At 42.8% G+C, this 26,108-nt stretch overlaps 1 protein-coding gene across 4 annotated transcripts in view; it reads right to left on the bottom strand.

The window, feature by feature from the left end:
• The window catches only part of LOC129698580 (collagen alpha-3(VI) chain-like), a 163,360-nt gene that overhangs the window by 123,256 nt on the left and 13,996 nt on the right, over nt 1–26,108 (bottom strand). For 2 of the 4 annotated variants that reach the window (XM_055637672.1, XM_055637671.1), the window contains exons 2-6: nt 22,275–22,371; nt 19,573–20,181; nt 11,294–11,893; nt 7,106–7,714; nt 2,383–2,973 (exon numbers count right to left, since the gene is read on the bottom strand). In XM_055637672.1, the coding sequence (XP_055493647.1) occupies nt 2,383–2,973; nt 7,106–7,714; nt 11,294–11,893; nt 19,573–20,181; nt 22,275–22,344 (2,479 nt within the window). In that variant the 5' untranslated portion in view covers nt 22,345–22,371. The remainder of the gene's footprint in view (nt 1–2,382; nt 2,974–7,105; nt 7,715–11,293; nt 11,894–19,572; nt 20,182–22,274; nt 22,372–26,108) is intronic. The other 2 variants (XM_055637673.1, XM_055637674.1) reach the window with 2 other exon arrangements.

Below are 26,108 nucleotides of genomic sequence, written 5' to 3'. Positions count from 1 at the left end.
TTTATTTGGCTTATTGTGAGTTTTAGGTATTGTTCTGATATGCCCAATATTATTAATTTAGGGTCGGGATCCATTTGGATATTGATGACTACAGAGATTATTTTAAAAATATCCATCCAGTAATTTTTAATTTTTATACAGTTTACAAAAGTATGGGTTCAACATATTACATTTATGGGAAATATTGGAGATGTATATTTAACCACTGAATCAGCTCTATACTGCAAATTAATTTCCTAAGCATAACAATGAGCAGCCGCTGGAAACTTAAAAGAATACCCAGGACATCATAAAGCTGTTGATCAATTTTGGACCTTCAGCTTTGACTGCTACCGTTTTTACAGCTTTGTGTTCAATCTTTATTTTTAATCTAAGGCTCCAAAATAAAGTTGAGATATTAAGGAAGGGGGATGAGACAATAGTGCAGCAGTTAGTGCTGCTGCCTCATCCGTGGTTGAAATGGCCTTTAGTGTATGCAACCAGCCAAATAATGAAAAGGGAGTGGATGTGGCAAGTGAGAATGAAGATGTTGCAATGTTGTAGGTGTATAAGAGGGAAAAATGGGGTGTTGGCAGGAGTCCAGCCAAAAACTAGTCGGACACAAGTTGTGTGCACTAGACGTGTTTAATCTTCTGTAATACAGCTCCCTATTCTTCACCTGACACGGGCGCTGCTCGGCATTAAATAACAACTCAGATAACATCCCCGTGACTCGCGCCTCCCCCACCAAGACACGGCTCTCTGGAGTCGATGGTTTGTCGTGACCTATCAGGTTGCTATCAGGTGCTGCCACAGTGTTAGGATTGCTCTCCTGGGAGCATGCGTAAATGATGGACTGAGGGTGTACGGGTGTCAGAGGTTATGGGGAGAAGGCAGGAGAATGGGGTTAGGAGCGAGAGATAGATAAGCCATAATTGAATGGCGGCGTAGATTTGTTGGGACGAAAGGCCTAATTCTACTCTCACTTATGATCTGATGTCCTTATGAGGCACCTCCTTGTGTATTTCAATAAGCACATTTATTGTGAATTCCCCATGTCGAAGTGCCACAGCCAGTACCTGCAATGGCTTCAATGACATGACAAAGAGATTTCAGAGTAGCTGCTGTTTAATGAAAGGATGTCTGCTCAAACTCAACATTTAAACTTTCTAACCTTAAAAGGATATATACCTGCTTTCAATTAATGTAACTTCATCTAGCTGGAAAGGGTACAGAGAAGATTTATGAGGATGTTGCCAGGACAAGAGGGTGTGAGCTATATGGAGAGGTTGAGTAGGCCTGGACTCCATTCCTTGGCAGACAGGAGGATAAAATCATGAGAGAAATAGATCGGGTAGACACACAGAGTCTCTTGCCCAGAGTAGGTGAATCGAGGACCAGAGGACAGAGGTTTAAGGTCGAGGGGAAAAGATTGAATAGGAATCTGAGGGGTAACTTTTTCACACAAAGGGTGGTGGGTGTATGGAACAAGCTGCCAGAGGAGGTAGTTGAGGCGGGGACTATCCCAATGTTTAAGAAGCAATTAAACAGGTACATTGAAAGGACTGGTTTGGAGGGATATAGGCCAAATGCGGGCAGGTAGGACTAATGTAGCTGGGACAATGTGGTCATTGTGGGCAAGTTGGGCCTAAGAGTCTGTTTCCACACTGTACCACTCTATGACTCTATGACCTTATAAAGCACCTTCTTAGTTACCATGAATTAGCATTGATACTATATTTTGCATTGATGCAGATGCACATACAGTCTTAAAAAAGACCAAATTGAAAATCCCCAAACAAAATACGTGTGCACAATAACATGAGTCTACTTGCAGTTACTCGTTTGAAAATGGTCTAAAACTGACAAGTTCACAGTTAAACATTAGTATCAATGAGCAATGTCAACGTATATAACTGGAATCCTGAATGACATGGCAAGACATGGCATGGTATACACTGGATTTTAGAAGGATGAGAGGTTATCTTATTGAAACATATAAGATTATTAAGGGTTTTGATATGCTAGAGGCAGAAAACATGTTCCCAATGTTGCGGGAGTCCAGAACCAGGGGGCATGTTTAAGAATAAGTGGTAAGCCATTTAGAACGGAGACGAGTACATACTTTTTCACACCGAGAGTGTTATGAGTCTGTGCAATTCTCTGTCTCAGAGGACGGTGGAGGCTGGTTCTCTGGATGCTTGCAAGAGAGAGTTAGATAGAGGTGTTAAAGATAGCAGAGTCAAGGGATATGGAGAGAAGGCAGAAATGAAGTACTGATTGTGGATGATCAGCCACGATCACATTGAATGGCGGTGCTGGCTCGAAGGGCCGAAAGGCCTACTCCTGCAGCTATAGTCTATTGTCTATAAGATGTGAAAGCATTTTTGAGAAATAATCTACCTGAAGGTATTTCCGTGACTCCTCCGTAAATCAGTGATGAGATCACTGTATTCCAGATGGTATCCAAGGATTGAAAGTTAACCACTCGGAAAGCCCTGTGTCGGTGGTACGCAATACGCTTCACCTCCTCCTCATCTGCATTACCCACTCCAATGGCGATAGTAACAATGCCTTCCTGTGCCAGGGCTTCTGCAGGTGGTCCAACATCATCGGCTGACCTTCCCGCTGTAATGATGAAAACCATTTGGGGAACACCCTCCTCGATCCTACTTCCTGTGGCTTTGATAAAGATGTTTTTATGAACATAGTCCAATGCTGCGCCAGTGTTAAGGGTTCTTCCGCCTTTCACCCTGAGCCCATTCAAGTGGGCGACAATTTCAGACAGGGTGGTGTAAGTGTTCAGGTAGAACACAGTTCTTGCATCATTGCTGTACATAACCACAGCTACTTGCACGCCATCTCTTCCAATGCTGAGCGATTGAATTATCTTAATGATGAAGTCACGGACAAGAGGGAAATATGCCTGCCCAACATTAGTTGAATCATCGATAAGGAATGCAATATCTCTCTTGAACAACACTGTTGTTGTAACTGGAAAATAAGATACCATGAGATAGATTACGGATCATACAAGACTATTTAAAATTACCTCATACCTGGAGATTCTCATAGAAAGTAACATGGCATTAATAGATATATTGACCGTCCACCCTTTAATACAATACAATACAATACAATACAATACAGGCACTGATGATGGCAGCCTCGCCAACAGTCTGACGTTTTATTTTGTCTTTTTATGTGTTTTTAAAATTTGTGTAAATGTTTTCTGGTTTGTTTTATGTGGGGGGAGGGGGAGGGGGAGGAGGTCTCGGGAAACTTTTTTCAATCTCTTACCTTGCCGGAGATGCAATTGTTTTCCGGGTCGTATCTCCGGTCGCTCTGCAGCCTAACATCATGGAGCTGGCGGCCTCGCTCGGGACTGACTTTGAGCCCCACCACGGGAGTTTGGACTTACCATCAAAGCCGATCCCTTACCTGGGATCGACGCTCCAACCGCGGCCTGCCTATTTCAACATCATGGAGCTCGCAGTCTTGGGTAGAGGCCGTATATGTCGGGGAGCTCCAACGACGCAGAAGGTTTCGACCAGCCCCGACCCGGGGTTAGATCACCCAGCGCGCGGAAGTTGAGATTCCCCCCCCCCAATGCAGGAACTTGATTGCCCCGATGAGGAGGGCTCGACCGCCGGCTACAGAAGCCAACATCACCCCGTCAACGGATGGCTCAAGGCCCCCGACCGCGGGAGAACAAAGGAGGGAAGAGATTGATCTTCACAGTGAGGAATGTGGAGGAGTCACTGTGGTGGATGTTTATGTAAAAATATAATTTGTGTGTTCTGTTGCTTTTTATTTGTATGACTGTATTGCAAATGAAATTCCTCATATGTTGCAAAACATACTAGGTTAATAAAGTATTATTGCATTGTATTATATTTGGCCCTTATCCTTCTAAATCTATCCTCTCCATGTACATGTCCAATTGTTTTTTAAACATCATGATAATACCTGCCTCAACTACTTCCTCAGGCAGCTCATTCATGTACCCACCACCCTTTGTGTAAAACAGTTACTGCAACATTCCCATTTTCTACCTCACCTTAAACCAGTGGCCTCTAGTTCTTGATTCCCTTACTCTAGATAAAAGACTCTGTGCATCTACACTATTCCTCTCATGATCCTTTGCACATTTATAAGATCACCCATTATCCTCCTGCACTCCAACGAATAGAGTACCAGCCTACTCAACCTCTCCCTATAGCTTTGACGCTACTTGAGTCCTGGCAACATCCTCGTAAAACTTTTCTGCACCCTTTCCAGCTTAACAACATCTTTCCAATAAAATGGTGACCTAGACTGAAGACATACTCCACATATGGCTTCACCAAGGTTATATGGCAAATTTCAATATTAATATAAGGAATTAAATTAATCTAAGGGAATTATTGTATCTTTCAAACAAACAAACATCCTCATTCAGGAGATCCTTGGGTACTTGATTCAGAAAAAAGAATTGACTGTTAGAAATATAGCTGGGTCATGTTTGGTCATATTAATTGTCTTCAATAAGGAGGCTAATTAGAAATATGTAACCTAATTGGTTTTTGGAAGGTACTTGATGAAAATTGCAGCATAAAGTCCAGTCAGTGTTGGGATATTTAATGATTGGACTTCAGTTCACAGGACAGATGTTTGCAGATAAAATGAAGTTAGAGCTATCATTGAAAAGTAAAACAATTGGCAGATTTCTTATGATCTGGTGAAAGAGACTTTTAAAATGAAGAAAGAGGAATTGCAATGTAAAATGAACATTACAATTTTAAAGTTTAAATGGCAAGGACACAAAGAAAGATGGAGGCACACACTTTTCTGGTGGATGATTAATAAAGGTGTTCAAAAACTGGCAGCGCAGCAAAGACAAAGTGATTATCTGTACCAATACCACTCTTTGGAATAAAAGACCAACTCAGTCCCACTATAGCACAACCTTAAACATTAATCATCTTCAGCTACATGCCCAGCTGTCTCTTGGTAGTTTCCATGGAATATAATTCCATTATCATTTTTGATACCGTATTCTGAATCTTTATAAATGGTTGAAAATGTCTTATAAGTGATAGGAGAATAATTAGGCCATTCGTCCCATCAAGTCCACCGTCATTCAATTGTGGGTGATGTATCTCTCACTCCTAATCCCATTCTCCTGCCTTTTCCCCATAATCCCTGACGCCTGTATTATCTATTTAGCTAGAATCTATCTATCATCATCTTAAAAATATCCATTGACTTGGCCTCCACAGCCGTCTGTGGCAAAGGATTCCACAGGTTCACCACCCTCTGACTAAAGAAATTCCTCCTCAGCTCCTTCCAAAAAAGAATGTACTTTAATTCTGAGGCTGTGATCTCTCCTATACTCTCCCACTAGTGGAGACATCCTCTCCACGTCCACTCTATCCAGGCCTACACTATTCTGTACATTTCAATGAGGTCCCCCCTCATTCTTTTAAACTCCAGCGATTGTATGGGAAGTTTGTGAGTTAAACAAAGTATGTGAGTTACATGTTTGTGTTGCTTTCAGCTTGGGCTTAGAGAAGTGATTATGTGATAGCACAATTGACACTGCTTGTACTGCTTTGTCATTCTCTATAGTCCCATAAATGGGATAATAAATGATGGGTTATTCACCCACTGTTCACTAACATTATGCAAGGTGTCTTTGAGATGACTGCTCTAAAAGCCTACACTCATCGTAGTGTGCAATGTATATCAGTAAATTATTATGCAGATATTCATCTACTGTATTCCTACTGGGAGCAGTATCTTTAAGTTGATTATGCTTTTAGCAACTGATTTCAGCACAAAGAACACAGTCTTTACAAAATCTCTGGCTCGGTCTCTGGGTCATAACTGGCATTAGGGTAGCTTGTTATGGGAATTATCTCATAAGCAAAATGGGCATGATTGCGTACATTTGGAATTGACAGCATACCCACCAGAGCAGAGATTGGGGGTGTTATTAGGTATACAAGTACACTGAGCTTGCTAGTACCTCAATAGTCTCTCAAGAGATTGCTGATGGTTCATTAGCAGCCAATAGAATAGATATTTCCCTTACATCATACAGCACGAGGCTTACATAGTGCATGTTAAGAACTTACAGAATTTGGTTGAATATGTCTGGGTATTTGCAGAGAGAATTCTGAACAGTGTTGCATGAGTTATTGTCTAACTCAAAGTCAATTGGGACTATGGTCCGGTTAAGAGCAATGACCATGTATGCAAGTTAGCATCATGGTATTAATAACCCATGTTTTCTATCATTAATGGTTTATCTGTTTAAGTGTTTCACACACAGATTAGGTTACTGCATGAAACCACTGAGCTTTGAAGGCTTCACGTAGTCACTCACGTCACTTCGATATAAAATAGAAAGATTAAACGAGAACTTAACATTTGAAGTTTGATCTTTATTTTAAGAGAAGTTGAAGTGAGGGAATACATGCCCTCCACTCCCAACCCTACTTCTCATAAAGATTATTCGGTAGTTCTAAGATCGTTAATCTTTCTATAGCTTAAGTTCAGCAACTAGTCTGTGGTTTCATACAGCTGCTCTGAAGATTGGCACGCATGCGGGCTGGTGGGCTCTTCACGTATTCCCTCACTTCAACTTCTCATAAAATAAAGATCAAGCTTCAAACAGTAAGCTCGTTTAATCTTACTATTCACTGCTACAGAAGGCAGTAGAGGCCAATTCAATGGATGTATTCAAGATAGTGGGATAAAGCTCAGAGGGCTAACGGAATCAAGGAATATGGGGAGTAAGCAGGAATGGGGTACTGATTCTGGATAATCAGCCTGGCTCGAAGGGCCAAATGGCCAACTCCTGCACCTAGTGTTTATGTTTCTAACAGTTTCCCTGCCACAAATTGGTATTCTACTGTTCAAAGTCAGAAGGCTTCGATGGTAATGGATTGAACACCCTGCTAGCAATCTATCTTACCTTCCTTAATGCAAGGCCTGCATCCCACCCCAGCATTCAAACAAAGTTAATTTGCTAGTTTGGTTTTACCAATGGGCAGATGAGTTGAAGTACTTCACGTCAATATCGACAGGACTTTAAACATAGTGGGAGTGGAACATGAACGATGCGTTAGGATTGAGCTACCTGTTGTGATGGTAATAGTCGGCTCTTCCGTAATCACTACTGGAGGGCCCAACGTGGACAACTTTGTGATGATTTCTTTGGGTATCTGGACCAGACTCTGAAAAGTTGGTGTCAGAAAGACCAAATATGGAGCGAATGCAATCTCCTGCAGCTCAACCGGATCAGGATGGTTAACACTAACAGTGAATGTCATGATGCCAGAAATCTTCAATTCAAGTGCTGGGATGCGATAGGCATCGGCGGACCTTCCGCTGGTGATGAGCACCAGAAACTGGGGGACGTTTTGCTCCTTTCGACTGCCACTGGATGCGATGAAGTGTTCTCTGTGGACGTACTCCAGTGCGGCCCCAGTATTACGTGCGTTCCCACCTCGCGAACGCAGCGCCTTCACAGCGGCGGCGAGTTTACCTTTGGTCGTGTGAGTGTTTAAGGAAAACTCAGTGGTTTGAGTGTCACTATACTGCACGACAGCAACTTGCACCGCGTTGGGTCCAATTGGAAATTTGTTAATCACTTTTAAGATGAATTCTCGCATTTTCAAAAAGCTCCCAGGTTTCACTGTTCGACTGCTATCCATCAGGAATACAATGTCTCGCCTCCTATCTGGAACTGCAAAACAGGTTGAAAATAGTTTGATTAATAAAAACATTCCCGATTTTACAAATAGGCAAGAATAAGCAATCACACTTTAACTTTTTCATGGCCCGGAATATACAGCTTTGAGATTTCCCAGAATATTTAATTATTACATTCAAAAAAATATTATTTTCCCTTGAATAACTTCATCAGGCCAAATTACATTGTAAACAGATCAATTTGGAATCCACACATTGTTGCCAAGATTGAGTTCATGGTGACAGAGAGTTAGCGACAGCATCAGTGTCATTTTGCAATTCCCACGAGGACTTCCTTGGAGATTAATCACTGTCATATGGAGTCCTTGCAGCCTTGGGTCTTGTATTCAAACCCAGATTGACAGGGCAAAAGACTCTCAACACGTCATAACACCTTCACGATATCTTCATAGATCAGTTTCGGAGTGACCACTTAACATATGATAGACATGAACAAGAAAAACCAAGTACTGAAAGGTTGTTAAACATTCTGGTGTATCATCAGTTCACCCCAACTTTGAGTCATTCTTTCAAAAACCTTAATTGTCCTTTGAGCAAACTGGAATAGATCAGTAATAAGAGCTTTCTGTACCTTTTCATACCTCTAGTTTCCCTGACTCTCAGTCTGAAACGTCACTTATTCCAGAGATGCTGCCTAACCCACTGAGTTACTCCAGCATTCCGTGCCTATCTAGTCTAGTTTAGTTTAGTTTAGTTTAGTTTAGAGATACAGCCCTTCGTGGAAACAGGCCCTTCGTCCCACCGGGTCAGTGCCGGCCAGCGATCACCTTTACACTAGCCCTATCATACACAATTTACAGAAGCCAATTAATCTACAAACCTGCATGGATTTGGAGTGTGGGTGGAAACCAGGAGAAAACCCGCGCGGGTCACGGGGAGAAAGTACAAACTCCGTGCAGACAAGCACCCGGAGTCAGGATCGAACCCGGGTCTCTGGCACTGTAAGGCAGCAACTCTACCGCTGCGCTACTGTGCTGCACCCCCCCCCCCCAACTGTGAGTAGCTGGCTGCTGTTATCTCATTCATCTGGTTCTCCCAACCCATCAGTCCACAAGTCTAGTGCCATTATCCCTACTTGAAGACCTGCATTGAGTCCCTTGCAGTAGACAGGTGACTTCAGTAAACTAGCTATGCCCTGATTACACGAGGAGCAACTAAGCATGGCCTGCACACAGATCAAACACCTGTTCAGATGCAACAGATTCCTGGCATAATCCAACTCTGCCCTTGCAATTGTACATGGCAATGGTCTAATGAAGGCATGGGAGGAGTTGACATTTATGACATTGATCCTCAAGGACCCTGTGCAGAATGGGAAGAAGTGCTCTAACATTACATTGGATTCAACTGACATTTTTTGGTAAATCGAGCTATAAAAGTGGAAACAAGTATCCATTATCTAAGCATTACTCTTCGCTCTCAAGCTTTCTTCAGGATCTTCACCACCATTATGAGGAATATACCAAGTGTTTTTGATTTTAAATCTGGACTTATATTTTGTATAGTTTCATGCTGGGTTTTGAGACCCATGGGTATTCCAGCCATAAATAAGATGGCTGTTCAATAGAGCAGAGCTCGATTTCTGTGCTACAATGAGTAGCAAGAACTAATTCAATGTTTTATGAGGAAGCCCCCAGGGGATATAAAGGTCTAGAGTAGCATTGCATGATGCCCCATTGGAAATGTTTTAGTTTTAGAGATACAGCGTGGAAACAGGCCCTTCGGCCCACCGAGTCTGTGCCGACCAACGATCCCCACACATTAACACACTAGTGACAATTTACTTTTGTACCAAGTCAATTAACCTACAAACCTGTACGTCTATGGAGTGTCGGAGGAAATCAAAGATCTCGGAGAAAACCAACGCTGTCACTGGGAGAACGACTTGAGAATTAAGGGACTGAAGTTTAGGGGTAACATGAGGGGGAACTTCTTTACTCAGAGAGTGGTGGCTGTGTGGAATGAGCTTCCAGTGAAGGTGGTGGAGGCAGGTTCGTTTTTATCATTTAAAAATAAATTGGATAGTTATATGGACGGGAAGGGAATGGAAGGTTATGGTCTGAGCGCAGGTATATGGGACTAGGGGAGAATATGTGTTCGGCACGGACTAGAAGGGTCGAGATGGCCTGTTTCCGTGCTGTAATTGTTATATGGTTATATGGTTAACGTACAAAGTCCGTGCAGGCAGCACCCGTGGTCAGGATTGAACCCGGTTCTCTGGCGGTCTAGGGCAGCCACTCTACCGCTGCGCCACCGTACCGCCACCCTTAAAGCGTGGACCACATTTACCTGGTATGACCAAATGCGTTCTTCATCCACCAACTAGGGAGGGGGATCTGAAAGATAGTGTTTCCCTCACAATTATCCTACTTTACTTTATATAGGATTATCCAAAGAGGCTAAACCTAGCCCTTTAAAATCGTGAAACTATAAAGTGGTAGTGAGTGGAACAAAGTACTATCATCTCTGGAGGCAGATCACTCTCTCTTTAAGCCCCTGTCCCACTTAGGAGCCGAAACAGCAACCTCTGGTGACCTTGCCCGCCACCCAAGGTTTCCATGAGGTCACAGGAGGTTTGGGTCACTCTCCCTAATGGTCGAAAGTGGTTTCCACGTGGTCGAGGCTTCATCTAGGTTGCTGTTATTTTTCCATCATGATTAAAACCGGCCTCGGCTAAAATAGGTTGTCGTTTTTAAAATCGATAATTTTTTAGTCGCAGGTCTAGTCGAAGCCAGTTTTCTTCATAGTCAAGGAAGGTTTTCAACATATGCATGGGAGGTGGTAGGAGGTTGCAGGTCACCTCGAGCTTGATTTTTTTTGGGGGGCGGGCAAGGTCACCAGAGGTTGCTGTTTAGGTCTCCTAAGTGGAACAGGGGCTTTACTCTCTTTGAATTTCGGGATACCCAAGCATTGAGCACTGGAGATTTATAACGATGAATAAAATCACCATGCCACTGATCGGTTTGAGTTTAAGAGAATGTGTAAATGAACTTGTAATATTCAGTGAATCTACCACTTTGGAAAACGTTTGGAAAACAAATTTGAAACAATTGGGTGGAAAAGTACATTAATCATGATCCTTGGTATATTTCTCATCTCATATTTTACCATTAACTAAGGATTCTAATATTCCACAATTGTAATGCATCTGGTGGGGGGAGAAAAAGACCATTCAGCTCAATGGGATTATGCCAGTATTTCTGATGCACATGAGCCACTCCAGTGCCAACGACCATCTTATTCCATCTCTTTGGTCCAGCCTGATTTAGACATTCTATTGCGACAGATTAACTGTGAAAATAAATATTTATTTACCTACCTCCACCCCTCACTCATCATTTACCCACCTGCTGAAACTCCAGTAGCGTTTAAACCAAGACTTATATTTTAACCAGATGACCATCCATTAAATCTGCTGTTCCAAGCTGGTAACAATTTTGTTTGGTCATTTGTGTTAATCATTCATCATCAACAATTTTCCAAGTTGACCACAAAGGCTCCTGCATGCCTGTTAGGATGCAAAGAGTGGGGACTAAATTTGGATCATACGTACCTTCAGACAAGACCAGAGGTTCAAGAATTATTTCCCTTCGGGCCATTGCTGAGACCAATGGTAAAAATTGCTGTTGCAACTGACCAATATCACGGAATTCGGAGATCAAGGCCGTAAAGGATGCATCGGTTGAGAGCTGTGCAAGTTCATTTTGGTCGGCATCTCTACCTCCAATATAAAATGTGTATATACTACCTTGCTTTAGTAATAGTTCTGCCTGATTTATGTCATCACTCGACTCACTAGAAGTGATAATGACTACTGCCTGCGGAACCCCTTCTGTTGCCCTGCTTCCGGCTGACTCAATTAAATGATTGTCGACTATATATTGCACAGCCTCGCCAGTATTAATGTCATCTCCGCCTTTGGCTTGAAGTCGTTTCACAGCATCCAGAACCTCTATTTTCGTGGAGTATGTGTTTAAATAGAACTCGGTGCTGGGCTCGTCGCTGTACTGCACCACACCGATTTGGATTCTGTCAGGGCCGATCTCGAGACTGTCGATGAAATTTACGATAAAATCGCGAATGTATTGGAAATTGACACTTCCAACGCTGGCAGATCCGTCAATTAAGAAAATTAGGTCAGCCGATTCTTGCGCTTTAAAGAGAAAGACAAATGCAAAAGGTGAACATGTTAAAAACAGGTGTCCTCCATGCAAGGATTAACAGCTGAGCACTCTATGCAAAACTCAGCATCAAAATTCATCTCAGTGAACAGAACATTCAAATAAAGCGTTGTGATTGTCAGTCTGCAAGGATTACGTTTCATTCTGCATTTTTTGACCATTTTTACTTGCAATACAAGTCTTGGACCAGACCTCTATTCATTTGTACATTTTCGCCATTGGCTTTGCAGGTAACAACGGCTATTTTGTTTTTTAATGGTGATGTCATAAATGATAGGAGCAAAGTTAGGCCATTCGGTCCATCAAGTCTGCTCCGCCACTCAATCATGGCTGATCTATCTCTCCCTCCTAACCCCATTCTCCCCCATTCTCCTGCCTTCTTCCCATAACCCCCAACTCCCGCACTAATCAAGAATCTTACAATCTCTGCTTCAAAAAATATCCATTCACTTGGCCTCCACAGATTCCACAGATGCACTACCCTCTGACTAAAGAAATTCCTTCTCATCTCCTTCCTAAAGGAACAGAGGGATGGAGAGAGAGGGAAAGCAAAGGGTACGAAGTTAGATAAATCAATAAGAAGGGTTTCGACCCGATACGTTGCTTATTTCCTTCGCTCCATAGATGCTACCTCACCCGCTGAGTTTCTCCAGCATTTTTGTCTACCTTCAATATTCATTCTACTGGGTTGTAAGCTGCCCAAGTGAAATATGTCCATGTTGTCGTGTTCTACATCCATTCATCAGCAGGAAGGCTGAAGGGGTCGTCAGTTCTTCCTAGATCATTGATCCAACCAGTTCCCCTCTACTAACACTTTCCTCCATCTGTTGAAACTTCTGCTTGTGTTTTAACAACCTTTCTTTCATCTCATGGCACTCTCTACGAATGAAAATTGTGACTTGTTTGGGTACCAGCTGCGCCATCTTCTGTTGGCTCTGTGGAGCTTTTTTGTTCCTGAACTGCTCTGGCACCACTCTCCAATTCTGCTTCCTGTACCTGGGTAAAACTCGTCAATTTCATCAACTTCCAGCACTAACTTCCATCCTCCCCTCAAATTCACTTGGACCAACTCACCCCTCACACCTCTCTCAGTCTCCATCTCAGGAAACTGTCCAAAGACATTTTTACCACCACACACTGGCGCTCTCATCCACCGAGACTACACTTCCTCCTATCTTGTCTCTTGTAAGATTCACTCTTCTTTCCTGGTTTCCCTGCCTCTGTTGCGTCCGTTCTTAAGATGAAACCTTCCACTCCAGGTCCTCTTTCTTCAGGCATATTGGCCTTCATCACTTGGGGTATTGAGTATAGAATTTGGGAACTTGGAGGTCATGTTGCAGTTATCTAAGGCGTTGGTGAGGCCACATTTCGACTATTGTGTTGAGTTTTGGGCACCATGTTGTTGGAAGTTATTTTGTCAAGCTCGAAAGGGTGCAGAGAAGATTTACGAGGATGTTGCCAGGATTTGAGGGTCTGCGCTACAGGGAGAGGTTGAGCAGACTAAAACTCTATTCCTTGGAGCACAGGAGAATGAGGGGTGATCTTATAGAGGTGCACAAAATCATGAAAGGAATAGATTGGGTAGACCCACAGAGGCTCTTTCCCAGAGTAGGGGAATCGAGGACCAGAGGATATAGCTTTAAGGTGAGGGAGGAAGATTTAATAGGAACCTGTGCGGAAACGTTTTTGCATAAAACAGCATGGGTATGGAATAAGCTGCCAGAGGAGGTAGTTGAGGCAGGTACTATCGCAATGTTTAAGAAGCATGGAAGTATATCTCAGGTGTATTAAGTCTCTTGCTTTTCTGAATGAAGTTCTGTTGGCATGTTGACACCTTGGAATAATTGGCAGGGAAATCTCGCACTCGGATCAGTCATCTGTTTAAATCTGAATTTGACCCTGCCAATTTAATGGGCGGTGTAAAAATGCCACCTCTTCTAGTTTGTGAACCCATTACGTTTGTGTGAAACCAAAAGCCCCAAATTACTATGTTCATTCTGCATTTCCCTTTACTTTCCAGAAAAGCAGCTCAAGTACCTCCACAAAGGGACGTTGTGTGGGTCATACTGTTCTATGACCAAATGCCACACTGGGTTTGGGCTGAACTTGCTGCTAACACCACTACCAACAATGGACACCGGCTGGGAGAGGAAAGAGTAAATTGTGGTCTCTAGCGCTGTAAAGCCCCCGTCCCACTTTCACGGCCTAATTGGCGACCACTGCCGAGTTTGCCCTTGACTCATACTCACAGCATGGTCGCCACGAGGTCGTAGGTCACTCACTCTCATGCTCGTGAGTGGTCTCCGCGTACTTGTGGCCTCAAGTAGGTCGCGGCATTTTTCCGAGCCGGATACCAAATGTCCACGAGTTAAAACAATGTCGGCACGGGAAAAATTGATACTTTTTACTGGTTGGTAGGTCGTAGTAGGTCGTGATGGTAGTCGTAGATAGTCGAAGGTCGGTTATGGGCCCGAGCAAAGAAAATGCATACATGACATCATTTTATCATGTGATCATTTCCACTCGTAGCTAGTCGTAGTTGGTCTTAGGTGTGGAAGACTGAGGTCGAGGGGGGGTCGGAGGAGGTCATGGACATAGTCGTAGGAGGTCGTGGACATCGTCGTAGGAGGTCGTAGGAGATCTTTTATTTTCGGCGAGTCAACACGACCGTGACATTTTTTTTCAACTCGTCTAGGGTCTTCTAAACTTGTGGATTAGGTCATCCAAGTGGGACAGCCCCTTAAGGCAGCACCTCTGCTTCTAATCCAGAAAATTAGTAGCAAAACAGAGGGTACTAATACATTTTAATGGTATCAGAAAATTTGCCTGGGGTTTCTTAATTAATGGTAACAAGATTGTGCGCTACTTTAATCATGAAATGTGAAAACACAATTGAATTCCCCGTATTTATAGTAACTATCCTCTTCACAATTCCGCCAATATCTTTTGTCCAATTAATTGGTTGAAAAATGTTAATGCTAAATTTGTTCTAGCTTGTCCATTTGAAGTATAATATTTGTAGAGGAATGGGTAGCATTTCTCCTCCACTAGCTGTTGGCTCTCTCCTGGACTTATATAATAATAACCATATAACAATTACAGCACGGAAACAGGCCATCTCGACCCTTCTAGTCCGTGCCAAACACATATTCTCCCCTAGTCCCATATATCTGCGCTCAGACCATAACCTTCCATTCCTTTCCCGTCCATATAACTATCCAATTTATTTTTAAATGATAAAAATGAACCTGCCTCCACCACCTTCACTGGAAGCTCTTTCCACACAGCCACCACTCTCTGAGTAAAGAAGTTCCCCCTCATTTTACCCCTAAACTTCAGTCCCTTAATTCTCAAGTCATGTCCCCTTGTTTGAATCTTCCCTACTCTCAGTGGGAAAAGCTTTTCCACATCAACTCTGTCTATCCCTCTCATCATTTTAAAAACCTCTATCAAGTCCCCCCTTAACCTTCTGCGCTCCAAAGAATAAAGCCCTAACTTGTTCAACCTTAACTTGGTTCAGTGACAGGATAGAATAGATCTAGGGCAATTTAGTTTAGTTTAGTTTTTTGTGGAAACTGGCCCTTCAGCCCATCGAGTCCGCACCGACCAGCAATCCCCGCACATCAACACTATCCTGCACTTGGGACAATTTTTACATCTATAGAAAGCCAAATAACATACAAACTTGTACGTCTTTGGAGTGTGGGAGGAAACCAAAGTTCTCGGAGAAAACCCACGCAGGTCACGGGGAGAACGTACAAACTCCATACAGATGTACCCGCAGTCGGGATCGAACCTGGGTTTCTGGCGCTGAATGCGCTGTGAGGCAGCAACTCTACCGCTGCGCCACCGTGCTGTGTACACACTAACACTATCCACGATGATGTCATTCGGGCAGCCCTTACTAAGGCAGTGTGAATGTTAACAGTTGTGGCACTGGAGATTTTGGTCCACCACTAGGGGCAGTAATTGGCCCGGAAACTCAAAATGCTGGAAAAACTCAGGTCAGGCAATATCTGTGGAGAGTGAAACAATGAATGTTTCAGGTCGAAGACTCTTCATCAGAATGCAGCAATCAACATTCAATTCACCATAAATCCCTGGGCTAAAAGCAGATTGCAAGGTGAAAGATGCAATGAAAACCTACTGTGCCATCCAGTGTCTGAGGCAGCAGGTACAATTATTTAAAATATTTAATATTTAAACTAGTCAGGGGTTGAACTGATATATAAATCAGAAATTCATGCCTGATTATTAAACAACAGCAGTGAAAACTATCTATTGAACTGGATGGCCTGCCTGCAATAGATATTTCACATGGAAGCAAAAGATTACCGTTCATTGGGAATCTAATCTCTGACTTTGAAAATTCAAAGTGATGGCTCTTACAATACACATTTAATTTACTTTGTTTTAAATTACAGCTGCAATGAATTGTTACCGACTATCCCAACATTTAAGGAACAGTTAGACAGGTAGGACTGGTTTGGAGAGATATGGACCAAAAGCGGGCAGATGGGACTTGTGTGGCTGGGACATGTTGGCTGGTGTGGGCAAGTTGGGCAGAAGGGCCTGTTTCCATGCTGTATCACTCTGTGACTCTATGCTGCCATGGTTGAATGAAGCTTGATCTTTTCCCTAAATTTTCCCTCTCTATGCCACTGAGAAATGACATGACACCTCTGCTTGAACAGGGCTGTGATCCAAAACACAATAAAACCCCACCCAGGTCTTGGTCCAACACCCATCTTCTTTCACTGAACATAAGCGTGCCAACACTCTGGTCTATTTCACATCACCATATTTTCAATTTTGTCTTAAGTCAAAGAATGCAGAATAAGCTAAAACCGTTTATTTGTGATTACAATGTGCATGGTGACACAGCCTTTCTTACTACACAAGCAGTCGTGTAAAAGTACATAGTGTGCACAGCTTAATGGTGGTGGAAGCAAAGCTCTTGGATGTTAATAGCAACACAAATGAACAGATAGGACAAGCACTGAGAAGACAAAAAGATTTATTGATTATCAAACTAGCTCCAAACTTCTTTGTATTTTACCATATTTTTCATAACACGGTTTCTGAAATTATGTTATTGCTGTTATTATTTAAGGACTAAATTTCATTCCTCGCCCTCTGTTGTGTGTTTTCAATAAATCCCTGTTAAATTAATTGTGATCATTTAGGTTCCCCTGCATGCTCTCAACCCCAGCTTCTCACCATATCCCAGGAGATAACATTCCATCAACCCTTCATCAACGAGACTGGAAGAGTGCCTTGCTATCACTTCCTTCATTTGTCAGAGAATGAAGGAAGCAATTGGTGCTGTCTATGTGACAGCAGGATCTAAGTCCCCGAAGCCATTTCAAAAGCAACATTAAATGTGCATCCCAAAATCATAGCATCACCAATTTGGCCAATAGGTTTATTCTGACACCTTAAGAATGTGTGTCACCAAATGGAGCTTTTAATAAGCATGAGCACACACATAAGAATAAACATGTGCACTTCTGTTGCAGTTAGAACATATGATGTCTCTAGCCACTGCCTATGGCCTGCCTGAAATAAAACCTATTTTATTTGGTTAAAAAACATGAATATATTTAAGGCAGGACCAAAAAATGGAAGGAAGCCCAGATATCAATTTGGGAGGAAACTGGAGCACCTGGAGAAAACCCACGCGGTCATGTGGACAACATGCAAACTTCACACAGACAACATCCAATGTCAGGAATGAACCCCAAGTCTCTGGCGCAGTGAGGTGTGGGTTATATCTGTTGTACCACTGTCCCTATCCCTATCTGGTCTCAATTTAGGTTTCCCACTTACTTGATATCTAAAGATAAAACTCTTCATTATTGGCAAATCAAATCACAAAATTAAAAATACAACAAAATGGAGGAATTTAGAACCCAATTCATTGAACCTCATTGCTCTTGTTCCTTAAATTTACCTTTATGCAATCCAATTTTACTTAAAGTAATGTGTAGGAGAAATTGCAGCTGCTGATTTAAACCAAAGACAGACACAAAAGGCTGGAGGAACTCAGCGGGTCAGGCAGCATCTCTGGAGAGAAGGAATAGATGATGTTTTGTGTCTAAAGAAGGGTCTCGACCTGAAATGTCACCTATTCTTTTGCTCCAGAGATGCTGCCTGACCCGCTGAGTTATGACAATGATATCATGAATGAGTGGGTTAACTAACATATGATGAGCGTTTGATGGCACTGGGCCTGTACTCGCTGTAGTTTAGAAGAATGTTGGGAGGGACCTCATTGAAACTTAGCGAATAGTGAAAGGCTTGGATAGAGTGGATGTGGAGAGGATGCTTCCACTAGTGGGAGAGTCTGGGACCAGAGGTCATAGCCTCAGGATTAAAGGATGTTCCTTATGGAAAGAGATGAGGAGGAATTTTTTTGCAGTCAGATGAATCTGTGGAATTCACTGCTACAGAAAGCTGTGGAGGCCAGGTCAATAGATATTTTTAAGGCAGAGATGGATAGATTCTTGATCAGTATGGGTGTCAGGGGTTATGGGAGAAAGCAGGAGAATGTAGTTGAGGGGGAGAGATAGATCAGCCATGATTGAATGGCAGCCAACTTGATAGGCCAAATGGCCTAATTCTGCTCCTATCACTTATGAACATGAACTTACTCAAGTCTTTTGTGTCTGTCTTTACTTAAAGCAATGCTATTTTCAAAACAAAATCTTTCAAATCATATCTGGGAGATTATTTCAAACATTTGTCACATTCAAGCTCCTTCCAATATAAAGTTTGAAATCGTTAGCTGAGATTTAAGTGGCTCGAAGCCATTGCACAAGCTTAATTTTAAGTCCACTTTTGTTGCAAATCTCACAGCCAAAACTCTACTAATCCATTCTATATAACTTCTGCCAGAAACCTTCACTAAGACTCTAGATGAGAATCCAAATATATTTCTCAAAAATATATTTCTGACATTGGCAGTGAATTTTAGTTGTGATAGGTTATTAAATTGTGGCATGCCTCGGCTAGAAATGCATAATGGGTGTTTAATTCAAACCACATACAGTGACGAGGGCCAGTGATGTTAGTAGAACATTAATTCTAGAGTACGCCTGCTCTTTGCTTAGTAATTTGAGAGCCAAATTCACCTCACGATAGAAATGAGAATATTTTTGTCCCCCTCCAATCACTCTCCCATCCCTTCCTGAAGGCGTTGACTCCTCCGAGAGTGACGGTCATTCTCCAGTGCCATGCCCAAGTAGTAGTCTTCGTGCCCAGGTCCAGGCATCAGATGTTGGCAGGCCACCGATTCAAGTAAGGACTCGCCATCCACACGCTCTTGGGCAATTTCCGCCAGGAGTCAGGAGTTAGCAATCAGGAGCGGGATCCCTTCGCTGATTTTACCAGCCCTCCCTTGCCTAGGGTGCTGAGGCCAATTGCTGCACCCTTAATGCCTCCCTGGCCGAGATCAGCTAACTCAGCACAGACCTGCGGGTCGAATCTAGGACCATCCTGGTCTGTATGGCTCAGCTTCTTAACGAATCTTGTCCTTAACAACTGAGCCATCAGGGAGGGTGGACGTGTGTTTTTCCCCACCTCCCCATTTTAAAACACATTAACTTGAGCAGAGTAAGCAAAGGAGCAGTGTTTCCAGCTAGCTCTTTACCTGTGGTATCTTTTATTATCCCATCAGATAATAGTTGCGCTGCTGCCATGTGCACACTCGTCACTAAGTCGTTTACAATGCCCTCGAGTGCGGCAAAGTCATGGAGGCGGTAAACAGACCTCTCATAAGGTGCACTCGCAATCTCCATTAGTTCCCATTCAACAGCTCGCTGAACTCCAATAGCAAACATTATGACATTGGCTGACTTAAGGGACGCAGACGCGGGGATCACGTCATCCTGAGACTGTCCGTCTGTTAAGACTATTATTATCTGTGGCACTCCTTGTTCAGCTCTACTCCCGTTGGCTTTAGTGAGCTGCTCCTTGATCAGATAATCTAGAGCTAGTCCAGTTTTTGTGCCACCCCCCTTATAAGACATGTTCCATATGTGAAATAGGATGTCCTGTTTCGCAAAATATGTGTTTAAATGGAACTCTGATCGGGGCGTTTCCGTGTACTGCACCAGGCCAAAACGAAATCTGTTTTCTCCAATAGCAAAAGCCTTTATAACCCTGAACAGAAACTCCCGTACATATTGGAAATTTTCCTGGCCAATGCTCCAAGAGACATCCACTAGAAAGACTATGTCAGCAGCAATTGTCCTGTCATCTTTAAGAAAGAAAAGCTGTTTAGCACTAAAACGTTTTTGGCATTTTCTTTTCCAAACAGTGAAAATGATTTTCTGCACTATTACAGAGTTATATTACTATTTGTACGTTAGGTAATTTCTTTTGTGAGGGTGAACTGCCCTCTTTGTTTGTCCTCGTTTCTAGTTCCTAGGTCCTTGATCCCTCATCCTCCTTCCCTTCCACACCTCCCAATTAAGGGAGGAGGCAGGGGAGGAGGGTTTAGATCATTGCATGGATTAAGCTTGTGTGGAAGATTCCTTTAAGGGCCTGTCCCACTTACGCGACCTTTACAGGCGACCTTTGGAGACCTCTCACGACCATAGGAGACCTCTCATCATGACCATATAACCATGTAACAATTACAGCACGGAAACAGGCCATCTCGGCCCTTCTAGTCCGTGCCGAACACGTATTCTCCCCTAGTCCCATACACCTGCGTTCAGACCATAACCCTCCATACCTTTCCCGTCCATATAACTATCCAATTTATTTTTAAATAATAAAAACGAACCTGCCTCCACCACCTTCACTGGAAGCTCATTCCACACAGCCACCACTCTCTGAGTAAAGAAGTTCCCCCTCATGTTACCCCTAAACATCTGTCCCTTAATTCTCAAGTCATGTCTTGTTTGAACCTTCCCTACTCTCAGTGGGAAAAGCTTATCCACGTCAACTCTGTCTATCCCTCTCATCATTTTAAAGACCTCTATCAAGTCCCCCCTTAACCTTCTGCGCTCCAAAGAATAAAGCCCTAACTTGTTCAACCTTTCTCTGTAACTTAGTTGCTGAAACCCAGGCAACATTCTAGTAAATCTCCTCTGTACTCTCTGTATTTTGTTGACATCCTTCCTATAATTAGGCGACCAAAATTGTACACCATACTCCAAAATTGGCCTCATCAATGCCTTGTACAATTTTAACATTACATCCCAACTTCTATACTCAATGCTCTGATTTATAAAGGCCAGCACACCAAAAGTTTTCTTTACCACCCTATCTACATGAGATTCCACTTTCAGGGAACTGTGCACAGTTATTCCCAGATCCCTCTGTTCACCTGCATTCTTCAATTCCCTACCATTTACCATGTTGTACGTTCGTGAGAGGTCTCGAAAGGGTCGTAGCGTCTTTCTGGTCGCAGCTGAATTTTCAACATGTTGAAAATTTCGGCGACCTATCACGGTTGACAGCAGTCGCCTGTAAAGGTTGCGTAACCTTTTAAAACTTTAACATCTCATGCCTTCAAATCCTTGAGATGCAACGACAGATGACATAAATACAACTTTATTGTTTAAAAATAAGGCCTTTTGGAAATGCCTGTCTAAAATGTCAGCCTTTATCTTTAGCACTAAAGATGTCACACACTAGGATCAGAATTTTGTGTTCTGCATCTAAAGTGCAGTTCGTCGACTTCAATTGAATGAATTTTGCAAGGGGTGCACAAAGTGCTGATATGACTACATGGTGTTCAGCGCTATCAATGGGGATGAATATTGAGCTCATTTAGCTAACCAGCTCAAACCCCATATTCTCCAGTGCCAGGCGTGATCGGTAACAAGACATGCTGATAGTGGAGATGGGAACTCTGCTGCCTGATCCACACTGAGCAGTCATTTTGCAATGTCCGCCTGGAGTCTGATCCAGCATTGACTCTTCTGACCGCTCATCCCAATAGGAATGGTAAAAGTCATCTGCTTGATTCTACCCTGGAGTGATGAGACTTTAATCAGTAAGGGAGAGGAGAACCATTTATCCAAAGGCATCCTTCAATTGTATTCAATTCCTGAACCACCAACTTATCACATTAAATCATATCAATATTGAAGATAAAAGCATTGTCATCAAATATCAGTAAAGCATAACCTTAGTTTGCACTTCAATATAATTATGCTGTTTGCTTGCAGTAATGGTGCCTATCACTGATAGTTTTCAAAAGTAACACTTACCTCAAAGTCTCTGTAAATAAAATATTAGTTATATTTTGGCTGAATATTTTGTTTCAAGTCAACACACATCAATGTTAAGAGAGTGAACCAGTCTCAAAAGACCCTGCAGGATCTTTTTAATTCTTACCCTGTTGCGCTCTTATGAAACAAATTAGGCTGAAGAGTGCCAGTAATGGCACGGCACGCAGTTTGGTCATTTTGGTAACAAATGCTGGGCTTGTGACCTGAAATGGAAATGAACGCAAGTCAGCCAAAATTAAAAATTCATTCAAACCAGATAAATATACCAGATCTATGAATGCACAAAGGGACAATTCTATTAAGAAACAAAAGTACAATCATGCGATCCAAGAACTGTTATGAGTCTCAGTGGACAAAATGCACAACATTATGGAGAAATCAAACAATATGGAACAGGGAAGGGTCTTAAACATAGCGGAGTCAATCGCTATGGGGAGAGGGCAGGAACGGAGTACTGATTGTGGATGATCAGCCATGATCACATTGAGTGGCGGTGCTGGCTCGATGGGCCGAATGGTCTACTCCTGCACCTATTGTCTATTGTGACTATTGTCTATTGACCCGAAACGTCCCCCATTCCTTCTCTCCATGGATCCTGCCTGTCTCGAAATGCTGAGTTACTCCAGCATTTTGTATCCACCATTTAGTTTTGCTGGGTAGTCAAGCAGTAATCTGTGTTGTGCCTCTCCAGCCTGGTTAAGTGCCCATGGTTTAAACTTCCCAACCAGGATTGCCTGTGATCTTATAGGACTAAAGATCAATATCCAGGGCATTATCGTGCAAAACCCAGGAAAAGAAATAAAATTATGCAGTTTCTTTTCATTGAATTCTAGTTATAGAACTGTCCAACTGGTTGATGGAGACACAGAGTGCTGGAGTAACTCAGCGGGTCAGGCAGCATCTCTGGAGAACATGGATAGGTGACGTTTCACAGATTGCTGGAGTAACTCAACGGGTCAGGCAGCATCTCTGGCGAAAAAGGATAGGTGACGTTTCAGTCGGGACCTTCTTCAGGCTGAAAATCAGTGTGGGGGTGGGGGGGAAGGAGTGAAACTTTGGACGAAGTCAAAGACTAGGATCAAATGACCTCAGGCAAGGTGGTGCCCTGGTGCCCTGGAGAGTCTGATTTGCCGTTGGGCGGGAGGATGATAAATCAGAAGAATGGACCTGTTGGTCTTAGAATTAAGATTAAATCATAGTCAGCAGGAATTAATCTAGTTGTTTCATAGAGCCTGGGGTATTAGATGCTGGAAGTTGTTGTATTAAATCGTCCATGCAGTTCCATAACCAAGGTTGGCAAGCCCAATTAATATGAAGGTTGCTAACCCATCCTGCTATGACTACATCTTCAAGACACAGATAGAAACTATAGAAAATATGTTTGGGAGTAGGCCATTCGGCCCTTCCAGCCAGCACGGTCATGGCTGATCATCCAAAATCAGGCAGGTTGCAGACTGAAGAAAATAAAATCTCTGAATAGCTTTTATATTGCAGAGAAATGTAACGTTTACATTTTGGGAAGTCTAACAAGGGCAGGACCTGCACAATGAATGGTAGAGTTCTGGGGAGTGTTATAGAGTAGAGGGATCTAGGCGCGTAGGTACATAGTTCCTTGAAGGTGGAGTCGCAGGTAGATAGGGTGGTCAAAAAGGCTTCTGACACATTGGCCTTCATCAGTCAGAGTATTGAGTATAGAAACTGGGAGGTCATGTGGCAGGTGTATAAGACGTTGGTGAGACTGCATTTAGAGTATTGTGTTCAGTTCTGGGCACCATGTTATAGGAAAGATGTTGTCAAGCTGGAAAGGGTTCAGAGAAGATTCACGAGGATGTTGCCAGGACTAGAGGGTCTGAGCTATAGTTGAGTAGGCTGGGACTCTATTCCTTGGAGCGCTGGAGGATGAGATCTTATAGAGATGGATAAAATCATGAGAGGAATAGATCGGGTAGATGCACAGTCTCTTGCCCAGAGTAGGGGAATCGGGGACCATAGGATATAGGTTTAAGATGAAGAGGAAAAGATTTCATAGGAATCTGAGTCGCACCCTTTCACACAAAGGTAGTTGAGGTAAGGCCAATCACAATGTTTAAACAATAGTTATACAGGTTTATTGTGTAGGACAGGTTTGGAGGGATATGTGAGCAAAGTTGGGCCGAAGGGCCTGCTTCCACGCTGTATCACTTTGAATCTATGACTCTAATAGAATACAAATCTCTGAGGCATTGTTTGGACTAAGTGCGGTTAAGCATATAGAAACAAAGCACATATTGTATGAAGTATGTTTCATAAAATTTATATGCAAAATGAAACATATAGATTCAGTCATGATTTAAAAAACAGCTTCCTCCAAGCTGATATCACATTTTTCAACAGAGCTCTCATTTGCTGAAGATGTGTTCCTGATCCTCCAACCTACCTCGATGTGGCTTTTGCACATTTTTTTGATTGCATTTTCTCTGTTGCAGTAACACTGTTTTCATCACTCTGTTTCTTTACTCTTTTGCATTACCTGTTGTAGTCACGCACGGTTTGATTGCACCCTTGTATGGTATGATCTGCTCAGAGAGCACACAACGCAGTCTTTCACTGTATCTTGGTACACAATATAGTGAAAATAATAAACAAATAGCAAATGCTACACCCTTTACCCTTTCTCATTAATTTATAATATCTTCAGCTTCATAGTAGTGGTTTAGTTTATTGTCACGGCTACCGAGATACAGTGAAAAGCTTTTGTTGCGTGCTAACCAGTCTGCAGAAAGACAATACACGATTACAATCGAGCCATTTACAGTGTATAGATACATGATAAGGGAATAATGTTTAGTGCAAGGTAAAGCCAGCAAAGTCTGATCAAGAATAGTCTGAGGGTCACCAATGAGGTAGGTAGTAGTTCAGGACTGCTCTCTGGCTGTGGTAGGATGTGGTCAAATCATATTATCTTTTCTATCTGTAAGAACCTTAGGTTCATAAAGAACGGATGACAAAATAACTGACAAGAATCCCAGTACAAAATTGCAAAAGGCATGTTGTGTCTGAAAAATTCATTAAAAGGTCTGAGGAAATAGCATGCCAAAACAAAGGATGTTTTTATCATTAGCAGGAAGCGTGGGTGGTTTATTGATAAACGTATGGTCAATTATTTAAGGAAATGCAATAGCATGAATAGGAAATTGGCCACAGAAAACAAGAGAGTAGATTTCCTAGGTACACAAAATTGCTGGAGAAACTCAGCGGGTGCAGCAGCATCTATGGAGCGAAGGAAATAGGCAACGTTTCGGGCCGAAACGTTGCCTATTTCCTTCGCTCCATAGATGCTGCTGCACCCGCTGAGTTTCTCCAGCAATTTTGTGTGCCTTCGATTTTCCAGCATCTGCAGTTCCTTCTTGAACACAGAGTAGATTTCCTCTTCAATTTCTGGTCAGTAATCTGGTGGGCAAGATAGCACACCTTTTAGAGAACATGGTTTTAATTCCAATGGACTTTCACATGGGTCAGGCAATGGGCAAGGAAGAACGTTTCCAATAGGATATTCTGTGTGTGGTTAAGCTAGAGAGAGCCACAGAGAATATTTGCAGGGATGTTACGGGGGCTGGAGGGCTTGAGCGATGAGAAGAAACTGGAGAACTGGGGCTGTTTACCCTGGAACGAAGGAGGCAAAGTAGAATGATGAGGGGTATAGATAAGGTGGAGGGACACAGGGTGGGGTAGAGAATGGAGGGGGGTTCTAGATTCAGCGGTCATAGGTTTAAGGTGCGAAGGGATAGGATTGAAAGGGGCGGAGGAGACTCACAGAGTTGTGGGTATATGAAGCAAGCTGCCAGTGGAAATGGTACAAATACAATGTTTATTAGACATTTGGACAGGTACATGGATAGGGAAGGTCGGGAGGAATGTGGGCCAAATGCGTGCAAACGGGACTGGCAGGACATCTTGGTCG

Source organism: Leucoraja erinacea, chromosome 7 (genome assembly GCF_028641065.1).
Source record: "Leucoraja erinacea ecotype New England chromosome 7, Leri_hhj_1, whole genome shotgun sequence".
NCBI classification, from domain to species: Eukaryota; Metazoa; Chordata; class Chondrichthyes; order Rajiformes; family Rajidae; genus Leucoraja; species Leucoraja erinaceus.
This window is presented reverse-complemented; position numbering and strand designations above follow the sequence as displayed.